The 18,920-nt window shown below is 37.7% G+C and overlaps 1 protein-coding gene across 1 annotated transcript in view; it reads right to left on the reverse strand.

Moving 5' to 3' along the window:
- Positions 1-36: 36 nt before the first annotated feature.
- The window catches only part of ppp3r1a (protein phosphatase 3, regulatory subunit B, alpha a), a 31,245-nt gene continuing 12,361 nt past the window's right edge, over positions 37-18,920 (reverse strand). The window contains exons 3-6 of the mRNA XM_067386878.1: positions 8,677-8,853; positions 6,307-6,366; positions 6,021-6,205; positions 37-2,639 (exon numbers count right to left, since the gene is read on the reverse strand). Coding sequence (XP_067242979.1) covers positions 2,592-2,639; positions 6,021-6,205; positions 6,307-6,366; positions 8,677-8,853 — 470 coding nt within the window. The 3' untranslated portion in view covers positions 37-2,591. The remainder of the gene's footprint in view (positions 2,640-6,020; positions 6,206-6,306; positions 6,367-8,676; positions 8,854-18,920) is intronic.

The following is an 18,920-nucleotide window of genomic DNA, read 5'->3' on the forward strand; positions in this document are numbered from 1 at the left end:
CGTGTTTATTGTGCCTTCATGTGTAGGAGATACCCATTTAATTCAGCAAACGTTGCAGAAAAATTTATTTGATTAAACCATGACTTGCTTAAAAGATTTATTTACAAAACAAAGGGCAAATGATGTGACCTGACCATGACTGAATAAAACGTTTGTTTCTAATTTGGCAACATATGCGTAATGCGATCACGGTTCTTCTGATATTGGATATAACTTTCACAGCTTGAGTATAAAGAATTACAATAGGTGAAACTGATAAACATGCAGAAATGAACTGGTTAACACAGAAGAAGCCTCAAAGATCGGTTGATATGCTGAGATCAGAGTAAATAGACCAGTGATGAATTTGGTTAAGCTGCTCCTGTCATGCATGTAAACATTCAAGAGTAGACTAAATTTATTTTTGTAGTAGTCCGTAGTCTTGTTGAAATTATTATACTTGACTATACCCATGTTTTACAAGCTTTTAGGTGCTTTAAAGCTCATGTACTGTAATGAATGCCTGTGGATGTCAATCAGCTGTTATGTTTACCAAAGCACAAGGGTATCCTGCTGCATTTACATGTGAGTATACAAAAGATGGACATGAAAATCATCCATGTGTTATAGATTATTAGATACACGGCAGTCCCAAAAAGGTTTGGGCACTTCAGTCACATTATATGAAATATCACAGCAAGTGTCATTGTAAGAGAGCTTATTTTTAAGCAATATATTTGAATAAATTTAGTAGGTTTGCTGGATTTTACGTAATTAAACTTTGGTTATCAAATGTTGTACCTTAACTTTAAGAATTTTCATGTATTAATCGCTTTTTCATTGCCATGTGTGAACAGCTTGTAACGAAACTTTAAGAAACGACACTTTCCAAAACCTCCTAGGTTGTATCATAGACTGTAAAAAAATATTGTTGTATATGTATATGGTTGTATATGAAAGCCTGACTGGTTTTTAACTGAAGGAATTCGGGACGTTTTTGCCGGGAAAATCAAGAGGCTGTGACGGTTACAAAGCGCGCTACCGCGAGCCCCTCAAGGTTTTTTTTATGTTTTCATTTTTACATTGTATGTACATTCATAACATTATACTTTGCATCAAATTACACAAAAATTAGTTAACGCTGCTGTGAGGGTGTTTGTAATAGGGAGTGACGTCAAATCGACATCTTTCTTCTTATTGCCGTAATCAATCTCTATTTTTTTTTTTCCCTCTTTTGAAAGTTGTGAAAATACTACTGTAGAAAATATATTTAATGTAGTCTCTTAAAACAACACTTACGTTTTGAAGTCGCCGGAAGTAAATTTACCCTGCGATGCCAAGCAGCGGAAACACAAAAACCGGAAGTGTAAAAAAAAAAAAAAGGCTAATTAATGCTTACTATGACCCAAAAAGAGTTATTCTGTATTGTAATGTCAGTGTGTCATGCAAAGAAAAGGGATTCATTCAAACTCAAATATACTTAAACGATCATAAGTTAATTATCTCACCTGTCGACACGATGCCGGTGAGTTGCAGAGCTTTTACTAACATTTCCACATCACTATGATCAAGTGATTTCTTAACTGCCGTGTTCTCACTGCTGTCATTTTTGTTGTGTTTATTTTGTTATTGAGAAGCATGCAGTTCACTTAATGGCCACCGGTGCCGCTAATAAGGGGTTTTGAATTATACATATAGACCTTTTCAATGTGACAAAAAACCTGTGAGAACTGACAAACACCAGTTTAAAAGTCATTGCCTCAGAAAACTGAAGTTAATGCTGAGGAAAGATCTTGCAGATGAATCTTGCTTTGATATTGAGTTTTCTAATGCAGTGACATTCAGACATTGCTATTGTGACTTTAGTGTCCAAATACTATTTGTGACCACCGTATGCTGGGATTATCATATGGACATATTCGTTATGTTTCACATGAAGCGTAATTGAAGTAAACCGAATCGTATTTTGTTTCTTGGTAACTTTCTGCTGGACTGTCTCAACGATTCAGACCTGAAGATGCACTTTCCAACAATATAAACATTTATACATAAAAATTATATCACGATTAATACAAAAACAGGTATTAAACATGGTTAGATGCTAAAATCCAAAATGCTAGAATGATAGAAATAGAGTATATCACAAAGCGTAACAGGAAAAAAGCAAACATTGCATCATTACGTCATGCAATGGAACAAGCTTTTGAACATGACGTTGGTGACTGTACGTTTGTTCTGTATGTTCTGCTTGGCACGTCATACCCTACATATACTTATTTATATTATACTTAACTTTAAAAAAGAAAGAAAGAGATGAAACAAAATAAATATTAAAAAAAAAAGAAGCATTAAAAAAACCTAAATAAATATGGACAAGCCAATGCTCTTTCCTCTTTAACTGACATGCTCTTTCAGTGTCCATAAGCCCATAAAGTGCTACAGCAGGTTATTGAGCAGATTGGAGTTCAATAACACGCACACGTTGACAAGGCTTCTATTTGACAAAAGTGGCTTAAATACTTCCATTGAAATACACAGAGAGCATTTGCTGGATGTTTTGAGCAGATCGTCAGAGATGGAGAGGAAAGCAGATCTGGTGGAGATGGACTCGCTCACACATCCACGACCATCTTCTTGTGTATATCGAGACCTCCAACAACCTGCGGCGGGAAACAAGAAATGTATGAAGACGTTTATTCATGGAAATCTCCACATACAATAAAACTAGATTTACATGATTTTAAAAAAATTTTCATAAGTACTTATCATAAGTAAGTAATTACTTATTCAAAAATATTATATTAAATATTAGGTGTCAGAAAAACGTCCAATATAAACTCTGAAAAATGTATACATCCCGCACAGTACGTTTTGATCAATCGACCTTCCTCAGCGCAGCCTTACAAAACACGCAAGTATCAGTATTTAAAGGTGCAGTATGTAATAATTCTGTCCGCTAGAGGTCGCTAGAGGCCTATTCAATACAAAGGTGTAGCTTGATGACAGCACGTTTGAGAGCGGAATCTTGGGACATGTGGTCTCCACCTCAATAGCCGGTGCAAAATAATCGGGATAGGACTCGGGAAGAAATCATGTTCATGGATGTGATTATTAACGTTACTGTAGTGTGAAGCAGAGCAGGAGTGAGTGTTGTGGAGCTGAACGAGGAGCTGGAGCGATTGATCAACACACGCCTCACGAGCAGCGGGACTTTTATTATGACACAGTCGCCGGCGCCGCTTCCGCTTTTCCGGTCATGAGTGTGAGGAAACGCAGCTCTGTTTATCATATTAGAGACATTTGAGAGTGTTGAAAATGATGTTATAACGTTACTCTGTGCGTTCGCTCGGTGGCTGCTGTGAGACACTGTTACCGTCACGAATCCTGTCAGTTCTGGACTACATTTCCCATCATCCCCCCCTGTCAATCACATGCACTCACTCCACCTACCACCTGTTGCCACATCCATCCTTGCACACCACACTGATCACCACACCCAGCTGCAGCTCATTATCAGGACTATAAAGGACTCACACTCACACCACCAGTTTGCGAAGTCTTGATTTCCCAGTGTGTCATTTCTGAGCGTTTCCTTGTTTCCTGTCTGCCTGTGTTTGATCTTGCCTGTTCCTGTTTATTGACCCGTTGCTGCCTGTCCTGACCCTTGCCTTGTATACGGTTCTGTGAATGATACCCGCCTGCCTCGATCTACTGCCTGTACTCTGACTACGACTCTGCCTGTTCCTTGCTGTTCCTGTTTGCCCCTGATCGACTCAGCCTGTACGACTATGATCACTTTGAATAAAAGCTTGCAAATGGATCTCTGCCTCAGTCCCGCTTCGTTACAATTACACACTGCAGTAAGATAGATCGATTTTACAATATCATATTAAATGCTGGATGATTGTGTTGATAAATGCCATGCAATTCATTTAAAATGTATTGTATGATGGAGAAAATGCTGTATTACTGTTACTAAAAATAAAGCTGCATCTGATTATGCTATGTTAGCTACTTCACAAAATAGTGTTTTTCTCTGAGGCGTGGTAAAGCATGGTACAAAAATTAGATTTAAACAATAAGACTAAATGTGTTGAGCTATATAACAATAATTAGTTTTCTGTCTATAAATATATCAAAACAGTTGTTCCCTTGTCTATTAAAACATGTAAATATTAAAGCGTCTTTGGTGTTTCCATGGTTTCTGCAAAATAAAACCAGAAACCGAGGGTAATGCGGGTTTGACACAGTTGACAGGCGACTCCTCACACGTCCCGGAGCCTTGGATAAAATTGCAATTTTCTCACGATTTACAAATAGTTGCAAACATTTGGGATATTGTAAGTACTCAAGTGAACAAAATATATAACACTGGCCTAGTGTTTTTTTTGGATATTTTACTGCAAAAATATCAAATATTGAACCTTTAATGGCTGTTTACACAACACCGTTTTCAGCTAAAAAAGGAAAACATTTTAAGCGTTTTTGCATTAATTTACAAGACGACAGTGTTTTGGGGGCCTGAAAATGCAAACGTTTGAAAATAGGGATTCAAAGTGCAAGTTTTTGAAAATGCAAACTTTTTTTTAAAAACTACAAAAACGTGAATTTGTGAAAATAAATAAATGACACGCATATTACATGTTCAGTCTATAGGTGTGTAGTGTTTCTATACAAGTGATCAAGTGATCATTCTTTACATCACCATCTACTGTCCTGGCAGCATTTTTAGTCGTTTTTTGCGAATACATGTGAATGAGGATCTTGTTCGATGGAACGATGGAAGCTTATTTTCTCCCTACGTAATAAAAAAAAAAGGTAATTGTGAATTTTATCTTACAATTCAGAATTGTGAGATGCACACAGAGATATACATAACTTTTAGACAAAAAACATATGACCCATACTGGCAAAAAAAGTCGCAATGAGCACATTTTCAAAAATTAGTTATTTTCACAATTTCTATTAAAAAAAACATTCATAATGATGTATGATGTGTTGGAATCGGAACAAATGGCTGAGCTACACTTTTGTGAAAACAGTGACATCATGCGCATGTGTATTATGAGATCAGTCTATAGGTGCGTAGTGTTTCTTTACAAAGTGGAGGAAAATCTTTTCAGTTATTAGTACATCGTTGTCGTGTAAAAGGCCCTTAAAAACAACTAATTTTAGAGTATTTACATTACTTTTTTGAGATAGGCCACACCTCCAATTACACAGCCAATATAAAATTCAAAATGCTAATAAAAGATGCTTTTGTTTGAGTAGTTTGAGTTTGAGTAGTACGGATGCTTGTTTTTACCACATAATAAAAATTGGAAACTGCAAATTTTATTTCACAATTCTGAATTGTGAGATGCACACAGAGATACACATAACTCTCAGACAAAAAAAATATGTATATTGTGGCCAAGAATTAACATTTCGTCCATGACTTCCTAATACGTCAGTACTTTTAAACAATTCATTTAATTGTTTTAAGTAAATCATGGCCACGTTGTACTAATCAATTCCCTTGTTTAAATTGGAAATGAGGGAATGAATTAGTTTAACGTAGCCACGATTTACTAAAAAGAGAGAATGAATGATATATATGTCATGTGCTGGGATATAAACTTGCAATTGAGTTATGAAGTCAGAAGTGCAAGATATAAACTATTATTTCTCGCAATTCTGACTTTTTCTCTTGCAAATCTGATTTTTGTCTTCTTTCTGAGTTTATACTTATAAATTAAAATAAAATGCTAAAAGATTTATACAAAAATGTTATTCAAATATATATACAGAAGTATTGTATACTTATTCTGGTGCAACTTCACACGATCAGCAAGGTGCATGGAATAATATATACATACATTTGATGGGCAGCCAGACTAGCTAACCAGGGGTGCGTTTCCCAAAGCGAACTATGGTCGCCAGTTCCTTCATTCCCAATAGAGTTCAGTGGGACTTACGACTATAGCTGGCTAACAATGCTTTCGGGAAACGCACCCCAGACTAGTTTAAGCTCAACAAGTAGCTAGTGTAAGTTGTCTCACAGCACAGAATTCCTCGAAAGATATTCTTCCATCCCCGTCCTTGTCTGCATTGATGATGGTCTTATCCACGATCTGCTGCAGCTGCGTGTCCTTCAGGTTGTTGCCCACCATCATCTTCAACACCTGGAACAGCTCCCCGTTGGAAATGTAGCCATCCTTGTCCATGTCATAGATCCTAAAAGCAACTGGTTTCAGAAAAACAGCACATTTCAACTACAGGTCAAGTATTGTTTGACGTCAGCTGATGCAGACATACAGAAGAGAGGTGAAGTGCTTTCATACTCACAGCGGAGCTTCATTTCTTTATCACCCTTCACACTGAACTGTGAGACGCCCTCTATAAACTCTGCAGAGACCAAACAACACTCGTGACTATTAATCCAGTAACTCACAAAGCAGAAATGCACTTTTTATTGCTAAAATGCACATTTTATTAAATGTGACTGATGAGCTCTGGGCTGATAATACAGAGATCATTTGATACAAATCAAGACTGATCAATGTAGAGCTGCACGATTAATCGTTAAAAGATCGCAATCTCATTTAATAAACCCATGTGATCTTATTCCTAAATGACAGTGATTTGTCTCTCTGTCTACTAAACCTTTGACAAGTCCGATCACAGCGAACATTCAGATCTGTGTTCTGATCCAGAGAGAGCAGTTGTCATGTATAAGTCTTTTCAACCACACAATATCATTATTTCTGTCTTACAATCATTCACATGTTCACAGAAGTACTGGGATAAAGGTTTATAGTTCGGATATAAACACTGATGTCTACTGCAGCGATCAAAATAGAGTAAATCACCTTTTGAAAGTAACTTCAAATAAATAGCGTGTCAATTATATTGTAACACCAGTAGGCGGCGACAAGTGACTGTTACAAAATGTGTTTGTCATTGAATCATTCATTCAAGAGATTCATTCAAAAACACTGATGCTGCATCCCAATTCACCTACTTATACTACGTCTTTGTGAAGAAAAAGTACATACTTTTGAGTATGTAGCAGAAGAGTAGACAAGTTTTGAGACATACTATCATGTCGTAAAATAGACGCTTTGTCGCTTAAGTTACATGTATCCTGTTATGTAAACTGGCCTGTCAATCATCTTGTCACAGTTAACCTCCTCATTTAATTTCCTACAGAATCTGGGAGAAACGCAGCAGCACGTTTATCTTGTTTTTCCAAGCGGAGACTTATATTTTTGCATAATGATGCATTTAAAAGTCAATGGCCAAACGGATCTTTATAAACGTTCACATTGTTATTGAAATATAACACGGATAACATTACATAATTATTTTTTATCAGGTTAAATGTTGATTATTAGTCACTCGAACCCCTTTATCTAAACCTCTCTACTTAACTGTCAGCCACGCACATCTGCCATGTTTGTAGTTTTTTTTAACACTTTTTATTCATTTTTGTAGTTCTGAACCGAATCCTCCTCCAAAGTGCAATGGGTTGTGGGTAATATTAGCCGTGTACACTTCGAAAATCTAACAGAAATAGACCATCTGGGGACTTTTGACACTCTTTTCAACATACTATGCTTTGGGACAAACATATTCTAATCTCACATACTATTTAGGATGGATAGTATGGATATTGGGATGCAGAGTGATTCATTCAGTAATGAAATGAGTCAAGTCTTTGAGTGAGTCAGTGAATCACTCATTAAAACTATTAAAAACATTTAAATTAATTAAATATTTTTTTAAATAGACTCCCAGAACCTTTAGTAAATGATGTGTTTTGTTTAGTTTGTCTGTTCAGAATCGTGGGAGAATCCTGTTCTCTATTTGAAACTAAAAAACTCAATTTATCCAGAATCCTGCAGCTCTAGATCAGTGTGAAAGAATGTGAATGTTCTTGGCAAAGGACACAAAGGGCTTCTTTTCAAATTGTGAGGCAACAGGTCTGAGCTACTTTAAGCTCATTTGTTGAAGTATTTCACAGCTAGAAGCTTTTGCGTTTAAGGACATACGTGTTTTTGTATGCAATATTCTCAGAAAAAAAAAAAAAAAAAGAAAAATTATTAGATTCAAAATGCAATACATTAAAATTCATTATATGTGGTAATTTGACTAAACTTGTCATATTTCAGTCCACAATCAAAAATTATATATGACAACAAATATTAAGCCTATTTAAGAAAATCAGGATTTGTGTGACATTTCATGACAATATAACATAAATCAATTCTTAATTCTTATTATTTTTATGCAAAACTCTGATTCCCATTACCCTCAATTTTAAGCCACTTTGGATAAAAGCAATCTGCTAAATCAATAAATGTACAGTAAAGAGAAAAAATACATCATTAAAATTGCAAATTAAAATAATTATTACATTTAATATGCATCTGTTGTACTGCCTTCATGCTGGTTAAAATTAAACAAATTATTGTATTAGATATATTTTTTAATTACTACTGTAATGAGAATCAAGTTCAAATAACCTTTGAGAAGACAGAAAAATAAAAGTAAAATAGACAGTAAAATAGGTCAAATGTGTTTAATTGTAATGAAAATTGGCTTAATGAATACTTAACACAAAATAATTTAATATATATCATTTATTAATCAAATTTATTTATTGAATTATTATATATTTCTGGTACTTATGAGTAATCAATCATTCAGCCTCACCTTTGAAATCCACCTCGCCGTTGCCATCCGTGTCGAATATATCGATGACTCTCTGCACCAGCGGATTCTGCTGTAACTCGGGCAAAGACATGAACTCTTCCACACTGAGGGATCCTGAATTATCTAGGTCGAGTTTCTTAAACCTCTTTCCCAGCCTTTTAATCTCATCAGCATCGACTAGAGTGGACAGAGAGGGCAGGGGAGAAAATGGGAGAGAGACAAAACAAACAAATAAATGGACAACATTAGCAGACAATCCAACACGCGCAAGAAACTTCCACCGTCCTCTCTGCGCAGGAAATCCACCTAATCGAGCCACTATCTGTGCTTCGGCCAAAACACTGCAATGTGCCAAACAGTACAAATACAACCAAAAACAGTGAGAAATGAACCAAACCGGACACACTCACATCCCATGGCAGGATTTTTAGCTGCGGCTGGCCTTACATTGGTCATTCCACAGAGAGGCTTTCCCATCGCACTATACCTATGAGCCATACGGATCCACGATGCTGTTTAATACCACTGCTAAGCTTTGCCATATCAAACTCAGTTACTAACTGTAAGCTCATTCAGATTGTCACATGACTCTTTAGTCGGCCTCCCCCAACTCTGATCAGTTCAACGAAAGCTACGGCTCTTTAGACTGACAGCAAGATGGATATTTACACCTATTTGTATTTTAATACACTATCACTGAAAAGTTTGGAATAATTAAGATTATGACTTCTGAAGGATCATGTGACACTGAAGACTGGAGTAATGATGCTGAAAATTCAGCTGTGATCACAGGAATAAATTAGTTTACAATATATTTACATAAATTGTAATAATATTTCACTGTTTTTATTGTATTTTCGCCTTGGTGAGCAGAAGAGACTTCTTTCAAAAACATAAAAAAACCCTTACCAATCGTACTTTACATAATTGAAAAGAATATATCCCTGTAATACCCATGTCTGAAATGTCCATATTCTGCAGAAACACAAAGATTGATTATGACTATTAAAATAAACTCTTACAGAAATGTCATCGCCCGTGCGTGCGTGTGTGTTTGAGTAGGAGTATTATGAGGAGCTTCTGCGACTGAAGAGTGCAGACTAGCATGTGTTCCCAACGGCTGATGACTAATCAAAAGAAGTGGATGGATGAATATACTCTGAGTACTGAGAAGGGTTTTTAACCCTTTCCCTGCAATTCATGGAATTTCAAGCAATCCATGTTTTCACTGTAATACGGTAGGGGGCGCTATTATTTAATCTTCTGAAAGAGTACAGAATCTCTGGATCAAAACACAGGAAAAGAAGCAGCAGAAACAGGCGATAGAAGCATTGCTGACGCACATAAATCATCAAACATTAAAGAGCGTACAAATCAAAGCTGCCTAATGTTACTGAATTAAAAATGTCGAAATGTTGTTTACGAATCAGACTGCAGTCAATAATTCTGACTTATTATTAGACTAAGGTTGTTTTCACACCTGAGCGTTTGTTTCGGAGCCTGGTGTTTTCTCTCTTGGCTCAGTTCGTTTAGGCATATGTGAACACGGCAATCGCGCTCGGACCCGCACCAAAACAATCGCTCCGAGATCGCCTGAACGAAGTGGTCTCGGCCCAATTGCAAACAAACTCTGAGGCGGTTCGCTTGTGGTGTGAAAGCAATCTGACCCAACGGACCAAACAACGTATTTCATGATTCAGGAAATGTGTTATATAAAATGCAGCAATGTTTGATTCTGTGCACATTAGTTAGGCTGCTGCAGTTAAAAACCAAAGAGCACCTCTTCATCTTAAAACATTGTGTGATTGCGCTTCTCTGTGCAAGAACGCTGTCCTGATGAAGCCTTGATTCTCGCTCTAGCTGCATACATTCATATGGTGTTTACATGTGTCTCGACACAGTCTATTAGACAGCGCTGGGAGATACAGAGAGAGATCGCACTTGAATTAGTATGAATGTAGTACATAATTTACCAGCGGGAATGACGGCTACATTCGTATATTGTTAGTGTGTCTCGACAGTAGGTACTAAACAAGCCACAATATACTCACGAAGCAATCATTTTAATGGATGACACTGAGCAAACTCTGACCAATAAGGGGACAGTTGTACATGCATGTGACTTGCATAAACACATTTTGGTACACTTGCCTTGTGAAAGCAAACCGAACCAACAAGAAATTGCAACACTGTAACAAATTAAGTCCCTGTTTCGGAACAATGCAATCGATCTACAGGTGAGAAAACGCCATAAGCAAGCATGTTCGAGTCATTAAACTTTAATCATTGAAATAATTACCTTACCTCCACATTTTTCAGAATCTCTTACAGTTTTTGATAAATATTAGTGGTCAGTCAAGACATAACTATTTACACCAGGTATTACAGCCACCATGAAATCAAAAAATGATTTATTAATTCACATTAGGGCTTTTCACACATTAGGGCTTTTCATAACACCGGGTAAAACCCTGGGTTATCTTTATTCACGTTTCAATTATTCCTGGTTATTTATAAGTTGATGTTTCACATTGTACATTCCTAAACCCTGGGTTAACGTTCTCATTTGCGTGTTTGTAGTGTCAGTGTCAGGAACGCAGCAAGTGACCCGTTTACATAAAATCCTCATATTAATATTGCCGACTTTACTATCGAGTTTATACTGAACGGACTATAAAGGTAAGAATGAAATGGTTTGTCAGCATTTGACTCTTTTCCTCTCAAACGCTAAATTTCCTGTTTATATACAATGTGCAGTGTTTCCCTGACTGTCCAAATCACGCAAATATGAGGCACATGATTGGTTGTCTGTTGCTAAGTGTCTAGATGTAACATTCTAACACTGCATCGTTTCACACTGTACAAGTTTGGCAGTGCAATGCGGGGTTAACACCACAAAAGTGGCTCTAATCCTGATCCATTTCATAACCCCTGGGTGAAAAGCGGTGCTAACCCCGCTTCTAAATTACAAGTGTGAAACGTTACTTTACCTAGGATTAAAAGCGGTGTTTAGAACGATGATAACCCAGGGTTAAGCGCAGTGTGAAAAGCCTTATTGTGTTAAATTCATGTGCCGCGTGAGAGCCGGGTACATCCAAGATATTATGCCTAGTCTAAAAGTCTTGTGCATGTCTTAAATTGATTTATTTGATTGTTGCTTTATTTTAGCACTCACCACTTCTGATTGGATCACGACAGACGGGTATTAATATCAGATGTAAGATTATCTTGTCTATTTAAATGAGTCATTCTAGATAAGCAAACTTGTGTTACCAGGCAACTAAAGGTATAATAATACAATATCTGTACACCTGTACTACTGTCACATAAATCTAAAACTGGATGAAAAAAGCAAATGTGATAACCCCTGAAATTTGCCAGTTTTCTGTGTGCACATCCATTAACTCCGTGGTGAGATGAGTGGCGATGATGAATCACGAGAATTAGCTCAATTGTAATTAATGCAGTTACAGCCAGTGAGATGATTGTGAGGACTCTCTTAAAAGCGTGACGATTGCAGGAGGTGAAACTATCAATCCATTAGTACAATGACCTTCTCTGAGCTGCTGATGTGGGAGAGCAAATCTGCCCTCAGCTGTACAAACGTTTATCCTGACACAGATACTGAATTCAAAATTGATGAGGGGGGAAATGTAAAAAAAAAAAAAAAAAAAGCAAACAAGGCATTAACATTAAAAATATTAAAAACACGTGTCAGCAGACAAACTGCCTTCATCAGGGCATAAAAGAAAAGACCAAATCAATCCAGTATCATGACACTCACAACGTGCAGAACTGTTCATACTATATTTTTATATAGTCTTGTATATTAGTGTGTGGTCTGGTCAGTTTTTGTGTATAAAGTATATGTATATTTATGAGTCTATCATTGGTGTATATTTCATATTTAAGGTATAATATTCATATTTATGACTGTATTATTGCTGCTCGTTTTATATTTAAGGTATTGTCACGGACATGTTCGGTTTGGTTTTCCCTGTCACTAATTGCCTGATTTCTTGTTCATTGTTTGAGCCAGTGCCTAAGCCCGCTAAAGTCCCGATTCAGGGCTGCTGGCCCTTTAATTCACCTGCTCCACGCCCACAGAGCTCGCGCTTGCCTTGAACAGTGCATAAACAAAGTTTACACAGCTAATATAACCCTCAAATGGATCTTTACAAAGTGTTCGTCATGCATGCGTCAGATTATGTGAGTATTGTATTGTGTTATATTGTTTACATTTGATTCTGAATGAGTTTGATAGTGCTTCATGGTTAACGGCTAATGCTACACTGTTGGAGAGATTTATAAAGAATGAAGTTGTGTTTATGAATTATACAGACTGCAAGTGTTTAATAATGAAAATAGCGATGGCTCATCTCCATGAATACAGTAAGAAACGATGGTAACTTTAACCACATTTAACAGTACATTAGCAACATGCTAACGAAACATTTAGAAAAACAATTTACAAATATCACTAAAAATATCATGGATCATGTCAGTTATTATCGCTCCATCTGCCATTTTTTCTCTATTGTTCTTGCTTGCTTACCTAGTCTGATGATTCAGCTGTGCAGATCCAGACGTTTAATGTTGGGAACATGGGCTGGCATATGCAAATATTGGGGGCGTACATATTAATGATCCCGACTGTTACGTAACAGTCGGTGTTATGTTGAGATTCGCATGTTCTTTGGAGGTCTTTTAAACAAATGAGATTTATATAAGAAGGAGGAAACAATGGAGTTTGAGACTCACTGTATGTCATTTCCATGTACTGAACTCTTGTTATTTGACTATGCCAAGATAAATTCAATTTTTCATTCGAGGGCACCTTTAAATATATTCTCCACCATGTGCACTCCTGGATCCCTTCAGCACCTTGGCTCCTCCTTCAGTGGATCTGCCCAACTGCTTGGATCTGCCTTGAGCTTCCAGGTCTCCAGCTCTGCCTTGGTGCGTTGATCCCTTGGCTCCACCACGGGCCTCCGAGCACCGGACTCCACCTTGACCCTCCAACCCATCGGCTCCACGATCCCTCAGCTTCACCATAGTCAGTCATCCCTCAGGCTCCACCTTAGTCAATCTTCGCTCTGGCTCTGCTTCGGACATCTGTATTTCCAGATGCGCTTCAACCTTCAATCCCTATGGCTCTGCTTTCCCTCCGGTTTTGCCATTGTAGTCAGTCCCTCTGTCTCTGCCCAGATCACGCACACCTCAGTCTTTGCCTTGGCCCTCCAGGCATATGGAGTCACCCTGGGTCCTCTCCTCCATCTCGGTCAGTCGGTTCCTGGTTCCACCCTGGCTCCACCTGCCATAGGTTATGCCATGGGCCTTCGTCCTGGCTCTCGTCCTGGCTCCTCCCTTCATCATCTCTTCCCTGGGTGCTTCTCAATTCTTATTTGTGCATCCTCGTTTCCTTTCCTCGCGTCTTAGCTCCACCCCTTCAGGATGCGAGGGAAGGACGCAAGGAAAAGATGCGAGGATGTAGGAACTGAATCAAGTTAAATGATATATCCACGCTCCCTTTAGCGTCCCTTCAAAGCGTCATCAGCTGCGCTCAAGGGATCTACCCATATGTTGTTAAAGTTTGTTTATTTAAAAAGTTATAATAAATATTAATAAAGCAAGATGCCCCATTGAAATATATGAGGTATAAAGTTTATTTAAACTGTAAAAGTAAAGCATACATTTAATTTATTGTGACAAATATGAAGGGGGAGGAGAATTTATGCCTGCATCAGGTTTCTCGACGAGAAGGACTTCTGCAAAGGATGCACCTCTGTATCCTCGCTCATGACTCTTCAGGTAGGCCTCCTCACTCCTCGATCCTCGTCTCGTCGCAGTGCAGTTAGAGAATTCAGATGTCCTTCAAGATGGCTGAGCTCGATCGTATTCCGGGACGGAGGACGGAGGAGCGAGGAAACGAGGAGGGATATTGAGAAGCACCCTCTGTCTCCTTCCTCAATCATCTTCTCTGTGGGATTTCCCTCTGCCAGCTCCTCCAAGGTTTCACCTGTCTATGGCACCTCATCTATCTCCGGAACCACCTCCTTCCATGCTGTGTTGGACCCATAATGGCTCGAGTACTCACCTTCCGTGAGGGGGATGTACTGTCACGGTCATGTTCGGATAGGTTTTGTTTTAAACCTCTCTAATTGTGGTATTTATAAAGGTACAATATTTATATTTATGGGTGTAGTATAAGAGCATTTTTTATATTTAAGGTATAATATTTATATTTATGGGTGTATTATTCGTGCAATTTTTAGGTATTTTTTCCGTCATCAATTTTTGCAACCCCATCTCACATGAGCACCTTTTGAAAATAATTTGTTGCCAAAGCACATATTTACGTAATCCTCTTCATCCCGTGTGAGACATAAGGCCGCCAAAGTAATCACCTTTTTTATAGATAATGATTTGTTTGTTTGTTCCTTAAAAAATAAATAAATAAAATGAACATTATTTCCATGAACACTTTGTTTTGCTCAGAGTTGATACATCATACTTGAGCTTTGATAATAACTCAATTTCACCATACAAAGACTGCAAAAGGCATTGCCTATTTTACGGGTATCATCTGGATGGACGTATATATAAACTCTAATTGCAGTTTAAATGCTGGAATGTGCTGCTTGCGGATCTTCTCTTATGTACGACGGCTTGCTGTTGCCAGTTTCAGATCCATCAATGTTACTCTCCCCGCCAACAGCCAAAACCTGACATCAACATATCAATGGCTGCAGAGCATGAGCTGGGCAAGACCTGAAGCGGTCATATTTTTAGCCATGAGATCATAAGAACCCCCCATTAGCACCCTAAGGGAAACCCCCAGCAACAAGGGACTCCAGCAAACAGACTCGGGTTTATTTTGAGCGGATCGGACAGTTTGGGAAGCTGAAGGCCACATGCTAGTATGAGACACATTATTCCACACATGGTCTTGTAAGTGGGTCATTTGCATTAGCAAGCTGCCAGCTCTCAAAAATGAACTCCTGTTCTAAACTATCATGTGTATATTTAAAGAGATTTCCTGAAGATGGTGCATTTTTGTGAACACCAAATGTACTATAGCAAACTTTGTTCTAGCACTTGTGGCTTCTTTAAGGGTGAGCCAATTGAAACCTGACTATGGTAAAATTTCACCTAGAAATCAAAAGGAAGGAATAAGAAATTATATTAAATATTCTGCATGAATGATGAAGAAAATGAAGCCTATTCTATGACCATTACAATGTTTTGCAGTGGGACATTATTTTCATGAAAATCAACCTCGAAATTTGATTTTCATACATTGTAAATGCATGAAATGACAGAATGTCAGTCTGTTCCTCGCACAAATATGTAAGTGTACGAGCCTTTGATGACACTTTCCTGCTGATTTTGAGTCCTCATTCATTGTTACTAAATGGAAAAAAGTGACTATAATAGTATATTACTAGTTCAAAGAATGAGGATGATTTGATTATGACATTATGGCATTATGAGTTTTTGGAAGAGCTATTCCTTTGATTGTCTTGAACATAAAAGACATGAAATGCAAAATGCATGTTTTTCTTTTCTTTTTTTGTGAGATTCAGCCAGAATCTCTGCAGTTATACAGTCATATAAGTAGGCGTGTATTTTCTGATGTAGTGAACAGCTGTCATCTGTGTCTGTGTCTGTGTGTGTGTCTGTGTCTGTGTCTGTGTGTGTGTGTCTGTGTGTGTGTCTGTGTCTGTGTCTGTGTCTGTGTCTGTGTGTCTGTGTGTGTGTGTGTGTGTGGTTGAATGTCAAGCCTCATATATGCCAGATTGGTGTTGCAATATGTTGCAGGTCATTTATCTAGGTTAACATTAGAGCTGACAAGTAAAGTTGCTTCTACTTACATATTTCAAATGATAAGCCATATTTGAGGTCGATGGATGATAGGCAAACGTTTGGATTTCCTGCCCAACATACTGTAATTACCACAAGGAACCACCGTTTTCCAATTTATATTATTATTTTTTTTAAATTTAATGTTTTGCCATGATATTATAATATTTTATAAAGTTGATTTTAATAAAATATAATCATTTTGATATTAGAAAACATTACAATTAGACATGTTGTCAATACAGCAATGATAACAGTTAAGAGAAAAAATGATCTGACTGCATGACGGCGCACCTGATTAAGTCTGTGTGTCGACCAAAGTGTTTTTAGCCATCTGAAAACGCCAGCGTTCTCATGAAAACGCCTTGCTGTAGTCACTTGAGAATGTTTCTTTTCAGTTGAGACGCTATGATTCAGAATATCTGCGGAACTGTTACTAGTATCTGATTTCGCAAATAGTTTGTTTCTGAATATAAAAATGTTGACACAATATAACTTTGGAAGAAGAGATGTGCTTGTTGTTGTCATTTGTTATCGTTGTACAAGCAGGTTGTGGAGGTTGGTCACTGTTGTATTTGTCCCGCCCCTCCTTCACTGTGATTGGGTAGAAAGTGACAGTGATGAGCACTGATTTTTACCCAAAATTGAAGATTCTTCAACTCTCAGCGACAGGCAAAAAACGCTGAATGCTCAGTGTGAAACAGACACTCAACGCAACGTCACGCTGCTGTCATTTTAAAGGGGCTCTATGTAGGAATGACACCCAGTGGTCGAAATAGGTACTGCAGTCCAAATTCAAAATATTATTTGCCCCGCCCCCTCATTCAAAGATGCGGGTTGCCAGCAACAAGAGGGAGCGCAATTGACAATGAAAGCTGAGAAGAATTACACACTGTAAGCTGATTTATCTTTTTTTAATATGCTGTCTAAAAATATACTTTTTAGAGTTTATATATACGTCCATCCAGATGATACCCGTAAAATAGGCAATGCCTTTTGCAGTCTTTGTATGGTGAAATTGAGTTATTATCAAAGCTCAAGTATGATGTATCAACTCTGAGCAAAACAAAGTGTTCATGGAAATAATGTTCATGAGAAATGTAATTATTTGTTTTATTTATTTATTTTTTAAGGAACAAACAAACAAATCATTATCTATAAAAAAGGTGATTACTTTGGCGGCCTTATGTCTCACACGGGATGAAGAGGATTACGTAAATATGTGCTTTGGCAACAAATTATTTTCAAAAGGTGCTCATGTGAGATGGGGTTGCAAAAATTGATGACGGAAAAAATACCTAAAAATTGCACCAATAATACACCCATAAATATAAATATTATACCTTAAATATAAAAAAATGCTCTTATACTACACCCATAAATATAAATATTGTACCTTTTATAAATACCACAATTAGAGTTGTTTAAAACTGACCCAGTTTGTTGGTTGGTTTCCATGGCTGCAATACGCGTGTTTTACGCCAACTGGCAACTTGTGATGTCGAAACACTATTGGATAAACTGGCAGCGCACAGTTTCGCACAGACCAAAACAAAAACAGACATTCTGACACGGAACGCACATTTTCAAAGTAGAATATCTGGCTGTAGTGGGTGAACTTAGCATGTTTCCTAAATATCTGCAAACATATTGGGGTATTTTTATGCTTTATTAAAGTAAAAATCATACATATAGCTCCTTTAAAATATACAAAGCTCCCACTGAAAAAAAAAAATGGTATAAATACACTAGCCACGGGAAGAAAAAAAAAAAACGCTTACCGCTCTCGTGTGACGCGATGAAGGACCGAAATGTAGAACACATTGCTAGTCCTAACCGGCTAATCACCCAGAATGCATTTTTGTGATGAAAAAAATGAGACGCAGGCAGTGGAATGGACAAAACGAGTTATGAGACGTTACTTGAACCATATTCTAGTTACGTTTTTAAGTTGACTAGTTAAACCTTCAAAAAATCAGAATCAGTCAAACATTCTGAATTTTTTTTTGTCATTTCGCCCAGCGCTACATCACACCAGTTTGCTCTTCAATTGTGCTTGTAGTGTAAGACCGAGAGCATGTGCTGACGTTGGGTCGAGTCTCACAGCTCATTAAAATCAGCTCTGGAGGCCCACAGCGCTTCACACCACAGCCTCATCTGCACACACAGCTGATTCCCAATTCATGCTCTTTCGGTCTTATTTCTTTCATTGCTCCACTTTGTGAGAGATCTGGCGCTTGAGTGTCATTTGCATGAGACATCTTCAATATGGCACACACATGGTTAATCTTGGCAAAGATTAACTAGCACACACAGGGACTGGAGCGTGTCAAATTCCCTGACCTGCCGCAGACCATCCTCCTCTCTCGGTTAGTTCCGCA

This window comes from Chanodichthys erythropterus, chromosome 5 (genome assembly GCF_024489055.1).
Source record: "Chanodichthys erythropterus isolate Z2021 chromosome 5, ASM2448905v1, whole genome shotgun sequence".
In the NCBI taxonomy this organism is placed as follows: Eukaryota; Metazoa; Chordata; class Actinopteri; order Cypriniformes; family Xenocyprididae; genus Chanodichthys; species Chanodichthys erythropterus.